We start from the raw sequence: 16,179 nt of genomic DNA, 5'->3' as shown, positions 1-16,179 counted from the left end.
GAGCGGCTTTAGAGACCTATGCAACATCCACTACCATAAGCAGTTTCTCTTTTCCAGATTCAGTGAGCACTACCATGGTCTAAGAAAGTTGAAGTGTTGGTGTCTCCTGAACTTTGAGGAGCTCGCTGTTGCTGGCATCATAGGTTACGTGGGGTGCTGAACATCCTCTGCTGTGGAAGTGACATAAGCTATACTGAAAAAAGTCACTTACTTGAGAATAGAGTGTCCATATGGGGAGTTACATTAGCAGAGCTATAGCTGATCAATTTCCCTGAACAGATAAGCCTCAAGACTTCTCTATTTGGAGGGTACAATTTCTGGGTCTTTGGCTATAATTTTGGCAGGATCCAGATGCGAAATCTGGATTTTATGATGCAGTTGTACATCAGAGTCTGGTGCCTTTTGGTGTAATAGGAGCAATTAATCTTGTTCTATATTTAAGGAGTGACATTCTGGGATTAGGGTGAAAAATTGACTATATCTGGCAGTGCAAGTTTTCTGTGGTGCTGTTGTGCCAGGATGCACCGGGGATCAGGTGATTTTGTATTGGGTTTTTTTGGGTGTAAGAGGCATATCTACACCTGTTCTCTAGTTATGTTGTAGAATTAGAGGATTTGTGCAAAACAAGGGCTGTCTCTGGCAGGATTCAGGTGTGAGATCCAGGACATCTGAACTACTATTGCTCCAGCATGTGCTGTGTTTATTGGTGCGGTAGGAGCAGCGACATCTCATTTAGGCTTTGGAATCTGGGAGTGAGTCGATCTAGCAAGAGAGTGGTTTTGCACCGGAGTCTTTGAGACCCGTTTGTGCCAGGGGCCCAGGGATTTTTTTGTTCTGGTGCAGCAGAAGCAGCTGCAGTTTTGACAGCGCAGGGTGGGAGTCCGGAGAGGAAAACGGGGAGGGTCCATCCGGAGCCAGGTAGCCCCAGCTTCACCAGGCTGCTGGGCGGGGGAGGTGCCCGGCGGTGCCGATGGGTGTGTGGAGGGGGGAAGGGCTGCCTTGGGACCCAGCCATCGGAGGCGTCAGCAGCCACCCCGCTCTCCCCTCCCCCGGGGATGTCAGTGTCAAGAGGCAGCCGCAGCCTCTGGTGCCAATCCCGGGGCAGGGCGCAGGCGGCGAGGGGATTGGAGTCACCGAAGCGTCAAGCGTGACCGCCCGAGGCCCCTCCTGCCTGCTGGGAAGGCCATAAAAAACCTCGGCGAGGCGCCGAGCCACAGACCGGAGAGTCGAGCCACTGGCAAGAGCGCGACGCCGACCTGAGCGCGGGAAAAGCCCCATCGACAGAGCCGGCCGTGAGTACCGCGCGGTTCCCCGAGGGCCGGGGGACGCGGCTCTGACCCGCTCGCCCGGGCGCTGCCGGCCCGCCGCGCGCCTCCCTCCCGCGTGCAAAGCGGGCCGGGGACCCCGGCTCAAAAACTCGCCCGCCCCGTGGCTGCCGGGAGCGGCTCTGCTCCCCGCGTGAGCCCCGGCCCCGCGGCGGCGGTCTCCGGCGGCTCCTCGCCCGCCCGGGCTCGCGTTCAGAAACATCCGTTTCTTCCGCTTTTCGGAGAAGGTGCGAAGCCTCTGCCCCTTTTGTGGGAGAGCCCCGGCTTGGGTGCCGCCTCCTGCCTGGGCTGGGAACAGCTCAGCAGCCCGTGGAGCCCAGGGGGTAATAAACAACCACCCCCCCATGCTTTTTTTTTTTTTTTAAAGGAAATCAAGTTTTCCGGTGCGTGGGTCTCTCTCCCCACTCACGTTTCATTGGAGGCTGCGGGTCTCTTCCTAGCATCCTCCTAGAAAATCCGCTGTGTTCCCCGCAGCGTGCCCTGTCTCACCTGCGCAGCTCTACCCCGGGGCTGCTGCTCTAGCCAGATTTTACCCCCCGCCCCCTCCCCCCAAAGGTGACAACAAGCGCAACTTCCTTGCACAAGCTCAGCGCGCGCGGCGAGTGGGGCGCGGTGACTTTATCCAGCGCGAGCCGCCCGCGTGGCCGATGCCCGCCAGACCCCCGGGGGGGGGGCGGGGGGGAGACGCTGCAAGTCGTGTGCGGGTGGAACTGACCCGGGACGCGGGACGCGGGGGAAGGGGCTGCTGCTCCCTGGGCTCAGCGGCAGCCAGACGCCCGCCCGTTCACGCTCCTTTCTCCCGCCTCCGCCGCCCGCGTGTCGCGCAGATGCAGGGGACCATGCGGTTGTGGCCGTCCGTGCTGACTTTCGCCCTGTCCTTGCTGATCTGCCTGGGGACGCTGGCGGAGGCGTATCCATCCAAACCGGACAACCCCGGCGAGGACGCGCCTGCGGAGGACATGGCCAGATACTACTCGGCACTGAGGCACTACATCAACCTCATCACGAGGCAGAGGTAGGTACCGGGCACCCTAGCGCGGGCAGGGAGGGCGAGCACAGACCAGCTGTCCTGGGTGGGTGGGAAGCCTGTGTATTCACCAGGCTCATCCCCACCCCCTTTCTCAGAAAACAAACTGGGGAAATAAGTTCTGATCTCGCCCAGGCTCTGCTCTGTAGGAGGGGCTCTTTCCCTCCCCACAGTAGCCACTAGTGAGCACTGCCCCGAGGGGGGGTCTTACTCCTCCAGGATCTCTAGCTCATAGGTCCTTCTACACCAGCCAGGTGGGCAGATGTGAAGGACGGTCCGGTCAAGGCTGAGATCAGGCACCAGAGGCTGAGCATGGTCCAGTGAGGGGTATGGAAACAGCAATGTGAGTGCCGAAGTGGTGAGGGTGGCACAACTGCGGGGAAGCTAAAATGCTCAAATCGGAGCTCTGAGCACTTATGAATTCACAAAATGAGGTGCCCAAGAAAAACAGTAATAGAGAAAAAAGTCTGTTAAGGGTGGATTCCATTCCTGTAGCAACCACAGCCCCCTCTTCATGATGGGGCAGATCCTGACTGGATACAGCACATGGGTTTTGTGTAAGGTGGAGGTAAATGTGACCTCCAACACGAATAACATGTAATAAAGGGTTGGTGGAGTGGTACCAATATGGGCTCTAGAGGCTGGTCTCATCCAGTCTTGTCAGGTTTTAACACAAAGAGCTTTTGTTGCTAGGAACACAAAAGTCAAAAGAAGTTTATTTCATGGAGAGAGCACCAGCAGAAGCAAACAGGGAAAGAAGGAAATAAAACGTAAATGTGGAACATGAGAGTCTGAGACAGACAGGGAAAAAAGCAGAACAATTTCATACTTCCATTGCTGCCGCTGTGTTTCATATGGTGTTTATCTGGAGCGAGTGACAGTTCTTATTGTTGCTGAAGAATTGTAGTAATTCAGAAATCTTTTGTTTTGACAGCTGCTTAGTACACCAGTCACTTAACAAATAATTAAAGAGCGCATTGTATCGGCAGGCAAGTCTGCCCTTCCCTAGAATGGTTATCTAGGAATGGCCCTGATTTGCTCATGTTACTGCAGATGTGTGTGGTGAAACCTCAGATTGAAAAGAAAGGTAAAATTACAATGTCAAGTCTCTTTGTTTGGGGGCGTCAGTCCGATTTAGTTCAGCTGGCTAATAGAAGAGAAAGCTTCCTCTGAACTAAGTGTTACCCAGAAAAGCCGATGCTCTGATAATTTCCCATCTAGGCTATTGGAACCTCCTCTTTGCTGTGCTTTTGCTTTCCTCCCTCTAGTTCATATAAAATGCAGATGCCAAAATTTTCTCTCCTCCCCATGGCTCTGCCCATATCATCTTCCCCTTCCTTCACACACTTGAATTCACTACCTTGGTTTCCTACCTCTTCTCTCATATCCCATTTCCCAAATACAATTTCTTATATCAGCTGATTTATTCATTAGACCGGTGGCTCTCAACCTTTCCGACTACTGTACCCTTTTCGGGAGTCTGATTTGTCTTGCGTACCCCCAAGTTTCACCTCATTTAAAAACGACTTGCTTACAAAATCAAACATAAAAATACAAAAGTGTGACAGCCCACTATTACTGAAATTGCCTACTTTCTCATTTTTACCATATATTTATAAAATAGATCAGTTGGAATATAAATATTGTACTTCTAGTATATAGAGCAGTATAAACAAGTCATAGTTTGAATGAAATTTTAGTTTGTATTGACTTTGCTTGTGTTTTTTATGTAGCCTGTTGTAAAACTAGGCAAATATCTAGACGAGTTGATGTACCCCCTGGAAGATAGCTGCATACCCCCAGAGGTACATGGTACCCCTGGTTGAGAACCATTGCATTAGACAGTATTTCAAGTGTGGTTCTAGTCTGAAAAGTGACTGTGTAAAAATGACATCACCTTACTTAACAGATCCACTGCTTGCATATATATCATATTCATATCTGCTTCCTTTAGTGACAAAAACAAAATTTTACTCCCCCCTTACCCCTCTTAGTTCTGCAAAGTCAGTATAGCAGGGATGAGTGAGCTAGATTCCATTCTGGTGTGCATATTATAAATAGAATGTTGAACCAAAGTCTTTATTGATGATAAGGCATGAAGGAAAAAAGAATCAAGTTTGATTTTTATATTCCAGGTGCCAAGTAGGGGGAACAATCATTTTACTTTTAAATGGAGTAAATTTGAGTTGGAGAGTCAATTAGAGAGTTCAGAGACAACAAATATAGAACCCTACAACACCAGTTTCACAATGTCACTTTCCACGGTGGACCACACTGTAATCAGAGGAATGGAGGCCCAAATAGGACTTAATTGAAAAACATGATGCACTGCTTCTCTTGTTCAGTGCATTAACTGCACTGAAACAACCCACGGCAACAGGCTTGCAATTGGTTTTAATTTAACTCTTGCAAATTTCGTATTTCAGTAATAATAGAAAATGTTGTGGCATAAACGTCTTTCAATTCTGATCTAGGATCAGTTTTCCTTTTCTCATGATGAACAGCATAACTAAAGTCAAAGTTCTCCAGTGAGAACTTTATTTCATTTTACTTAGTACTGGATGATGGTTTTCAGGACTGGTTCTGGCGGGCTATGGAACCCATAGGTGCTGGAACTAAGGGTGCTGCCACACCCCCTGGCTTGAAGTGGTTTCCATTATATACAGAGCTGACAGTTTGGTTCAATGGCTTTCAGCACCCCCACTATACAGATTGTTCCAGCACTCCTGATGGAACCTGTGATTGCAGGGAGACTCGTGATGAGAGGGCATAGGTAAGCTGCAAACAAAGTAAGCCTGTGTCTGTGGGACCTGGGCTTGTGTACTCAGCGTTTTCAAGCCCATGCTTGAATGTCCACTCTGCATTGTAAACCTGGGTTTACAATTTCTGGACCTAGCTCTCACAGCCATGCTAATGTGTTCGTATTTGCGTCCACACTGCAAATGACAGGGCTTGGACCTGAGTGACAGCAGGCTGCAGGCTCTGACCCTTAGCAGAGTTCTAGGAGGACCCAAGTTCTTGAATCAGACGGATTTGTGTGTGGATGGAAGGGGGCTTGGGTTCAAACCTGAGTTAGAGCCTGGGCTTAGTGTGAAGTGTAGATATAACCAGAGAGGCTCCAGCCAGGAGGAAGAGAGAATTCTGGGCATGCTCATCACTTCTCACTGAGTGTGAGCAAGATCCTGAAGCTTTGTCTGTACTAAAAAGTTAGGATGACCCAGCTACGTCGCTCAATCTACATCCGTGGGCCATGCAGTTAAGCCGACCTAACCCCTGATATAGACTGCACTAGGTCAATGGAAAAACTCTTCTGTCGACCAACTACCACTTCTCAGGGAGGTGGATTACCTGCACCAGTGGGAGAACCCATCCTGTCAGTGTAGATAGTGTCTACACTGAAGTGCTATAGCAGTGGTGCTGCTGTAGCATTTCAAGTGTAGACAAGGCCTGAGTCTCTTACCTTACCCTTTGGATATTGAACCCCGTAGGCCCAGCCATGAGCCTCCAACTCACCGCACAATTGGTGAAACATATGTGAAAGGGTATGTTTGAGGGGGAAGAGGCAAAGGTAAGTGCCCTTTCCTTTTGGGTTTCCACTTCCTGCTTTGTCGTCTGATGCTTCTGTAGCTACTGATTGCATTTTTCTGCCCCATCCCTCCTGGCAATTGCTGCTGCTTTAACCAAGACCTCTTACTGTTCCTTTCCCATGGGCTACTGTTACCCGCAACTACAGTTAAACCTGCTGCCAAGAATGACCATTCATGGGAGCTAGCAAAAGTGGTTGCTTGTAAGAAGGGGCCTCTCTTCAAAGGTTTGCACACGAGAGAGCGGTGGCTCCTGGCGAGGCACCCGGCTCTAAAGGCAGTGCCGTTGCCAGCAGCAGTGTAGAAGTAAGGAAGATCCGTTTCCCCCTACAAGTTTGTATTTATGGATGGGAGTAAGAAATTGTGGTTGCTGGTCGCAGATGACAGGTGGTCACTCTTCGCAGTTAAATTATAGGGGAAAAATGTTCCTTGGCCTCTGCAAGTAGTCACTCATGACAAGTGATCTCTTGTCAGAGGTGGTCACTAAGGCACGTTTTACTGTACTTCCTCTGCCTCACCTCCCATGAGGCTGTTCTCCATTCCCATACAGGGCCCTTCTCCACTGTACTCCTACCCCCTCCAGTGGTGACCTTAGGAACTTCCTCTGGGCCTCATCCCTGTCCTGCTGCTTGAGTCAGAACTCTATCCCTCCTCAAACCATCTTCTATCTCTGTACAATGGCTTCCTTCCTGCAACTGGCACTGCCCTGCCACTTTGTTGCCTGCAGCTTCAGATCACTGAACTTTCCATCTCTTCTTTACTTCCCCCACAGCTTGTCACTGTCGCCTCTTGCCTCCCCCAGCTTGTCCTTTGCATGCATTGCCAGTTTATGTTGTAAACAAACATGCAACATATTGTTTTAAATATAAGACCACAAGAAGGGGGCATTCCTATAGAAAGTGGCTCTAATCCAGGGGCTCTGCAGGTGGCCCTGGATGTGTCTGAACCATCTTTGATGACTTGGATTTCAGAAAACACTAGATTTTTCCCATTTCACGTCTATATCAGATATGTAATGTGAAAAAGAGCCTTTGTTACATGTAGATTCTTTTGATATTGAGGACTTTGCAAGGTTCTGAGCACCTCCTACAATTTGCTGCTGAGCACCCTCAACCCCTACTGGAGGTGCTGAACACCTTAAAAGATTTGAATTCCCAGGCCCAAATTTTCAAAAATGGCTTTGGGTGCCCAACATGAGACACTAAGGGCCTGATTGTCACAAGTGCTGAGTGCTCACAGCTCCCCTTGAGTTCAACTGGAGTTGTGGATTATCAGCACCTCTGAAAAACAGGCCTTGATGTCTAAGGGTATGTCTGCATTACAAGTGCTGCAGCTGGACAGCTGCAGCACTGCAGCTACACCGCTGTAACACGACTGTGGACACAACAGCAATGGAAGGGATTTTTCTGTTACTGTAGTAAATCCCCCTCTCAAGAGGCGGTAGTTAGGTTGATAGAAGAATGTTTCCATTGACCTAGCTGCATCTACAGTGAAGGTTAGATTGACCTAACTGTGTTGCACAGGGCATGACTTTTTTCACAGCTCTGTGCTAGGTTGACCTAAGTTTTAGGAGTAGACCAGGCTTCAGATTGGGCACCAAACACTACTGGCCACTTTTGAAAAGTTGGTCCTTGGTCTTTAAAATGTTAATACTATTCGGTAGAAGTGACTGTTCAAACATCTTCCACACAGCAAGCAGTAGGTTGGGGTACTGTCATTGGAAAGTCTCTGGATTGTGCAAGATAGATATGGAGACAGTACCATCTACTCTGGTGTAAAGACTTTATGAAGGATTTCCTCCAACGGCAACTAATTCTCTTTTGTGTTCAGCCCTGGCTTTCAGTTCAGTTCTCTTGTCATTGTTCTATTGTGACCATAAGGGCTATCCTAAGTGATAGAGACTGCAAAACTAAGGGGCACACCCAAGCCTTGAACATTTAACATTAGAAGAATTTGCTTTCCTTTTTAGTCCTTTGCCACCTGGGCTGATCCTTCAGTCAGCACTCCATTCCATGATGGCATAATCCTATTCAGGACACAGACACCCTGTATGGCAGCACAAAGTGTTGTTCTCAATCTGGGAGCCAGGGAGGTTCTGGGACAGAGTGTGTTGAGTATCTCAAAATAAGAATCCTCTTCATGTATCTGAGCCATGTCTCCTCTCTTGCAAGGGACCCTCCTTAGTCCTTATTCAGACAAAATTCTCATTGAAGTCAATGGGAATTTTGCCAAGGTATGGGCTACTCAATCCAGTTTTTAATTTGTTTAATCAATGTCTTTAAAACAAATATTTTAATCAGGGAAATTAGATTCCTCCTTCGGGGAAGTCCCAGTCACATCCATGTTAATTGGAGTAGGTAACTAGAAACAAGTTCCTTTGTGGTGATGGAGCATAAGACATATGATTCAGCATCACGCTTGATTGAATTACTATAATAGCATTTCACTGTGTGCGGCTGGTTCTTTTCAGATATTCATTTTCAGTCAGTTTATATAACAGAAATTTGCTTCCAAAACTTGAAACGGATACTAAATTGACCAAGACCATGGAAAAAATCCAGCCATTAAGATATAATAATAACAAGTCAGCCTTGTTTCCACAGTCATATAGCATGATAAACATATGAAAATCACGCAAATCATATCAAGAAAAGCTAAGACTTTTTTGTTGGAAGTTTGCTCTTCTGCAATCTAGCTGAATCCACTGGAGGGACACCTTGAGGACCATTGACTTCAGTGGGGCCAGGATTTCACCCCATGCATTTAGTAATTCTTTGCCAATGTAATTTTACCGTCATTTTGCCGATACAATACAACCTCAGTGTTATGAATACCAGAGTTATGAACTGACCAGTCAACCACACAACTCATTTGGAACCGGAAGTACGCAATAAAGCAGCAGCAGAGACCAAAAAAAACCAAACCAAAACCAAAAAACCCCCGGCAAATATAGTACAGTACTGTTAAACATAAACTACTAAAAAAATAAAGTGAAAGCAGAATTTTTCTTCTGCATAGTAAAGTTTCAAAGCTGTATTAAGTCAATGTTCAGTTGTAAACTTTTGAAAAAACAACCATAATGTTTTGTTCAGAGTTACGAACGTTTCAGTGTTATGAACAACCTCCATTCCCAAACTCTGAGGTTCTACTGTATATCCATATAAGTAATAAACCATGATCTTTATTTCTTTATAGTGAAGGAAGTGTTCTCTTGTGGTTACCATTATTATTGTTAACCTAGTGGTCCCAGGCAATAATGGATTACCTGTCAAGCTGACTTCCTATTATTGATACCGTTTTCAGAAAGGAGAAAAAGGGCGCATTCCTTTAGAAGAAATGGAAATTGGGATTATTTTGTCAAGTAAATGCCCCTAATGGATTCTATTGTTTTCCTGGATATTTTTTTTAATGCAGGAATAGAAACACAGTTGTCAGGTTTACTAAGAACAAAGATCACACCCGACAACAATTGTCATACCATGTTACTAACAAAGCTCTGATTTGCAATACAAGATCTACGATGGCAAGAGTTTTAAAAGTGACGAGTGAGTTTGGGTAGCTCAAGTTTTGTGTCCCCCCACTTGAGACAATTTAAAGGTGCCGGATTTTCCTCAGGTCTATACTCAACACATTTTGAAAATCTGGCCCCTTTAAGGCATCTCATCTCATGTTACTAGTCAGTTTTGAAAATCTTGGTCTGTATGTATGGTAACTTGATGCAGTATGAGTCTTTTTGTATTCATTATATAGGGCAGGTTGTTTTTGTGGATTTCTCACGCAATGAATTTCTGATGGAAGATGCAGCACTATCCAAATCTGTGCTGGAATTGAACAAAAAAACCTTAATTGCATTTGTAGAAAAGGATCATAAACCTCAGATCTGCTGTTATATTTCCACTTCTCTCTCCCTCCCTCCCTCCCTCCCTCACTTGCACATCCTCCCGCACAAAAAGTGTGACTGTAGGATATCTGCTAATACCCACCAAACAAAGAAATGTTAGAAATGTCCGGTTTCTATCGTGTATATTATAACAGGTGATTATGGAAAATATTTCAATATGAGGGGTCTTTATATGCTCTAATTATTAACATATTTGTAACCAATGTGACAGTAGAGTGACACATTCTCAAATGAGCAAACTGGGTTCAACTAAACACCTGCTGGAGAATTGCCTTTACTTCTGCCTTACAAAATTTTACAATAAAGGTTTATATGAACATTCCAAAGTTAGTTTCAATTTTAAAGTTGGAGGTATGAAAAAATAGGTATTTTTTCCCCCCATTTAATAGATATGGAAAGAGATCAAGCCCAGAGACACTGATCTCCGATCTTTTGTTGAGAGAAAGCACAGAGAATATTCCTAGATCTAGGTAAGTACAAAAGTGCTTTGTGATAGCTTTTATTTCTATTTTAAATTTAACTATTTCAGTAAATGATTTTCATAGGCAGAAAATATGTAAGCATCAAAAACTAGAACACTGTATTTGGATGTCAGTTTATATATATGTATATATATAAACAAATAAAATTATTTATCCATTATTAAAACAACACAAACATCCTAGGAACATAAGGGCTATGATACCAGATCAGACCATTGGCTCAAGTAGAGTATTGTATCTTACTTTTGGCAGTAGCTGATACCTGGTGTTTAAAGGAAGGGAAGAATCCTCATAATGCACATCCCTTATTGTGAAATGCTGCACAGAATACCACCCTGACCCCTGATGGTGATCCACCTACATACTGAAACATGAGGCATGTTTCCCCATTAACTGTTAATTTTCTTAGTTTTATTTTTCTCTCTGAAATCCTGGATTCTTTTAAAATAGCTTTAGGTGGGAAAATCTGTGCCTATATTAATCTACACACAGATTATATACATTGACTTTCTTTAAAATATTACATTTTGCATGAGTTTTGTGCCTAATATTTTACAAAGTGAAAAGGTCACTAGTTGTTAAATTTTGGTTGGCACACACAAGAATGTCTATATCTGAAAGCCCATGATCTGGATGTCTGATTTTACTACAACACTGTATAAAACAACATTGTAAGAAGGTGGCTGATGTTATTAAATGTGTTATTGACTATCTCAGTATAATTTTAATTGCTAAGGTATGACAATCAATGCAGAGGGCCAGTATAAGATCTATGCATCACTGAAATTCCACTTAAACTTGATGTTGAGCGGAAAAAGCAGAACCTCAAAGATGCATAGGTCTGGTGTTGGACCTCTGCACGGGGTGAATTTCAGCCTGTAAGTATATATCCATTTAAGCTAATGGCATATCTTGATTAAAATACTATAATAATGACTAAGATTAACACAGTCTTGCAAAATTCTACTTGCCACCTCGTCTGGATTGAGTCAATTTTTTTAATGAAGATGTAAAATAGTATTTTTAATCTTAATTGTAGTTAAGAGTGGGTAAGCAGAGTTTAAGCCTTGACGGTTATGTTTAAAAGGCTGGTGATTATATGTCTACTACAGAAGTAAACTATTTTCACAGTAGCTATGTCATAATGCCCAAGCCAGTTGTTGTATTTCATAAGTCAATATGCATGAGCCCAATGGGAGTACTCTCGTGCCGAAAATTAAGCACACATGTAAATCATTGCAGCATTGGCACTGAAGAGGCTAATCCTGCAAACCCTTTGTGTTCAGAATTCTCATTGATGCCTATGGAAGTTGTCTGTGCAGTAGACTTACAAGATTGGGCCCAAGTATAGGAAATTTTACTACAAAGTTAAAATACAGCATTATGGTTATGACTTTAAGTGCACCTGCCGTGATACAATTTATCTCGCTGATTTGATGTATACGTTAAAGTAAACTGTAGTGAAATATGTTATGGAGGTTCTCTATGCTTTATAAAGACCAGGCAAAACACTAATTCTTCAAGGAATGCTATTAGTGTCGTCCGCTTTGGGCAGCACACATGTAGTGTTACAATTTATGTAATTCCTCCACCTAATTCTTTATACATGATTCTTCCCCACTCCAAAAATGCTACAATGCTTTATTTATAATAATAATCATTAATAACTTAAAGCTTATGAACAAAAAAAAATGAATAAATGAGTGTGTGTGTGAAATGGAAAAAAATATGAGGAAGAGATTTTAATTTCATGCCCTCAACAGGGTATTGTAACCAACAGTAAGATTAAAACAAGGTCCAATATTATTAAAAAATAAAAGCAGTTTAAAATTAGTTCATAACTTAAAATAAAGTAATTATGTATGTATTTATATTTAAGAAATAGGTGCACGCATGAGCAGCTAGAAAATAGATCTAGTTTCCCATGGCTGTATCATCACCAGAAGGTCACATTTCATGACTCTGTCACTTCTGTGAACTTAGACATTGTACCCAAAATTAATGAAGTATGAAGAAAAACTTGAATAGTATTCAGAGTGGCTGTCTCCTCTCATGTGCACTCTTACCAGCTAATAAAGAGAAACTCCATAAATGTCTTGAATTAACATGGTACGTTTGGACATATAAAGAAAGTTTCTCCCTTAGCGGAACTTTACTAGATTCTTAGGGAAAATAGATTAAAAATAAATGTGCTGCGAAACTAAGGAAAGCACTGAGTTTAATACAAATGGCTCTCTTATGCATGGTTTTGATATTGTGGATCCCATGTGGTCATTAGGAAATCCTTATACTGTATGTGTATCATCCTTTGTCTCAGTTATGTTCTTCCTCCTTTTGTGTCTCTTTCTGTATGCACATAGTACAATACCAGGATAAAGAAATACTTTGGGCCCATGGCATTTGCTTTAGCAAATATTTTAAACATCATTTATTTCAAATATTAAGCAATAATGCTACTTAAGTTTTTAGCATCACTGCTACTACCTTCAGATTGAGTTTTTGAAAAAACTAAATTCTGGGTGAACAGCATTATAGAATTTTGCTAAATTCAATAAGTCCTCTCTTTAAGCAGTACAACAGACATTTTTCAGTCAGAGATACAAATGTACTAATAGGCATGTTTATATCTCTACGTGCTATAATTTTGTAGCAGAAATGCACTAAGTGTTAGCCACTGGCATAAAATTATTCTGCAATGGGTCTTAGTACTGTAAAGACACAGCACTGATGCAGCAACATTTAGGGTCCCATTACATAATAATGTGTGGGTATTTAACCACCTGACTTCCATTCATTTTTGTGGAAGTGGAGCAATTCAGTCTTCATACGTCACATTGGAAATGTATCCCATACTCTACTAGTGGTATTAAAGTGAGAACTTTTATTACTTCTGCCTGTTAAAAGATCATCAATTATCTTAAAATCTATTTGGCTCTATCACTAATCTTTCAGAGAAAATTTCATAACATGTTTAATGTGTTTTACAGGTTTGAAGACCCTTCTATGTGGTGATGGAAATTTCAGCACATCGTCAAACTTTTCCTAGTTTTCAATCCATACTTATTGCTATAAAACCAATCACAGTTTATCACTCCTCAGTGCATGCAACCATCATATTGAATTCTGTAGCATTTTTCCTTCATCATACTTGTATATACATTTATTTAAATAATTTATTTGTGCATTCCATAATGTAACATATTAAATGAAAGACAACAACACTATTATTGGCATAGTAAAGATTTGTTTTAAGCTATTAAAACTGAATTATAACTTCCCTGCAGTCTAAAGTAGCATGTACAGTGATCATTTCACAAATATTAAAATAATAATTGTGAAAAGTGAAATAATTACAACACTTAGCTGGGCCTTTAATTCAATTTTTCTGTTTTGATTTATTTATGTTTCATAACATCCAATATATCCTACATAATTTAGGAAAATAAAGTGATCTGGAAAGTGTTTTTTCATAATCATTATACAGAACAATTGTTTATTACTTACATTAACCCATATATTAAAATTAATAGCATTTTCAAAATACAAAGAGGTTTAATTCTGCTAAACCGTCAAGACTGATTAAGAATTCAAATTAAAAAAATTGAATCTCTTCATTTTGGCAATACATAAAGTGACAGGAAACAATATAATTCCTAGGACTATGAATATGGAATTTGGAAGTGTTTGAGGGATAATAGTTGATTACATGAAAAGCTACCTATTGAACGTTTGATATTTTCTTTGCAACACAAAGTTTTGAATAACTGAATCCAACACAAAGAATTTTCCTAATTTCTGTCCTAGTCACCTTTTCCATGAGCAGAGAGTACCTAGATCAGGTACAGTGGTATTTTCTTTGGTGTTTATTCTCCAAATGTTCCATGTGTAAAATCCATATTACCCTGGTGGGAGAGCTACTGATGCTTGTTGAGTTGAAAATAACCTTAATATTTGCATTCAAAATTACCTAATGTTATAACAGCATTTTCTACCCTCATTCTATATATGGTTCTGTCATTGTCAGAGATTCAGTGTGGAATATTGTCAGTAGCTGTCTGTATTATATTTGGCCTCTTCTATAGAGCGGTACAGATTCTGGTCCTTGATCCCTGATATTTTAGCATGCTACCCCTTATTTATATGTCAGCGATGAGTGCATAGGGATTGTGTGAAAGAACACAGCCAGAATTGTAAGTCAGAAAAAATTCTGCTCGGAAGTTTGATGTATAAACATTTCATATCTGTTTTCCAAATATTGTTATATAGCTAAAACACAAATACATCTATACAATTTAAGTGGGTTTTTAATCTGCTTGTTAGAGATACACACTGGATGTGTTGTTACATCTTGTAGTTCCTCGACATTTGCCAGTTACTGTATGTCACGCCTACTTCAGTGAAACATTAAAAACATATTCATTTAAAGAAAACACGCAGATGGTATTTTAATAGGCAAACTGTTTTCAACACCTACATTGTCACTTTATTGAATTAGACTATATATTTGGTCTATTCTGGTGCATTCTTTACAAAAATTGAATTTAATGAGATATATATTGTATTTACCACTGATTTCTGGCATTGTGTATAATAAATACATTAGTGATCTTGCGGGACTACGATTTGATGGTATCGAGGATGTTAGTAGATCCCATGATTGTTAAATTAGAGTTACCTATCATTATCTTCAATATATATGCCAGAATGGAGAAAGGAATGGTTAAAGAAGAAGCATATACACAAGTTACTCACTCTCTGCAGTCCCACCTGATTCTGTGAATTTTCTTCATCTTATGGAGCACACACCTGTGTACAAAAGCTAGTGAGAGCTCTAAGATGTTAAGTTTTATTTACCTTATTGTTTTAATGAGGCATTGACTATAGAGGCAAAATAATCAAACAACATGGTACCTAATGATATTATATATACTAATATAGTTCTTGGATTTTCTTTCTAAATCTTCCTGTGTTCTCTCTGTTGCAAATGAAGCTTTTATAGTATTGAGTGAAACTTGCCTTCTGAAGAACTGAGCCTTTGTGTACCTCATCTTCCAAATACTGAGGAAACTGGAACATTCAAAATCACAAGTCAGGCCCCCCAAATCATGAAACTATCTTAAAAATAACGAGATCTTAAATAGTAAATTTGGGGTTCTTTTGATTCGCCTTCTGGTTTTTGAGCCTTTAGGATTTATGTTTTCAAACTTTTCCACAACCGTGAGGGGTAGACCTAATTTTTTTCTATATGAGATTCATGACTCCAGAAGTTTGAGGCTTTAAGAAAATGAGAAACTCACAATAAAATCATGAGAGTTGGCAACATTGTATTGTTTTCACTGGGAGTTCTGGATTCATAAGAAAAACGGGGTGAACCAGGAGCAGCACAAATAGGGAGCATTTATGCAGAAACTCATGCATGCGCATGAGGATGGGAGGGTGGAGGCAGCTTGAGGGGCTGACGCAACATCCAGGATCAGGCCAGGGAACAAACAGAAACTGCTGGGGCCCCCTTCGTAGCCTTAGTTGGCTCCCTACCCTGTTGAGTCTCAATAACTTCCCTTGCTTCACCTCTGTCTCCTTCACAGTGAACTTCTGCCTACCCCTGCAGAGTGAACCACATAAGTGACAGGCCAGTTATTATATTGCATGTCTACCTTTTCAGGCAAAATCTCCAAAATATACGTCTGCCCAACTCTGATTGATCCAAAGAGAGGGTTTCCAAAATAAGGCAGATCATATATATCCTGTAGATCCTATTTGTAAAAGGAAAATTATACACACACACAATCTACTAAAAACCCCAACCCCCCCACCCCATTCTCTGCAGACTCCAGGAGTCTCCTGTGCAACAATTAATTTA

The 16,179-nt window shown here is 42.0% G+C and overlaps 1 protein-coding gene across 1 annotated transcript; it reads left to right on the top strand.

Moving 5' to 3' along the window:
- The first annotated feature begins 1,135 nt into the window (after positions 1-1,135).
- Positions 1,136-14,744, top strand: NPY (neuropeptide Y). Its single transcript, XM_037890533.2, has 4 exons — positions 1,136-1,292; positions 2,153-2,340; positions 10,227-10,307; positions 13,307-14,744. Exons 2-4 carry the CDS (start codon positions 2,153-2,155, stop codon positions 13,329-13,331), a joined length of 294 nt encoding a protein of 97 aa, XP_037746461.1. The 5' UTR covers positions 1,136-1,292; the 3' UTR covers positions 13,332-14,744.
- Positions 14,745-16,179: the final 1,435 nt, after the last annotated feature.

Source organism: Chelonia mydas, chromosome 2, assembly GCF_015237465.2.
Source record: "Chelonia mydas isolate rCheMyd1 chromosome 2, rCheMyd1.pri.v2, whole genome shotgun sequence".
NCBI classification, from domain to species: domain Eukaryota; kingdom Metazoa; phylum Chordata; order Testudines; family Cheloniidae; genus Chelonia; species Chelonia mydas.
Note: the sequence above shows the minus strand (reverse complement) of the source record. Positions and strands in the feature narration are given on the sequence as shown.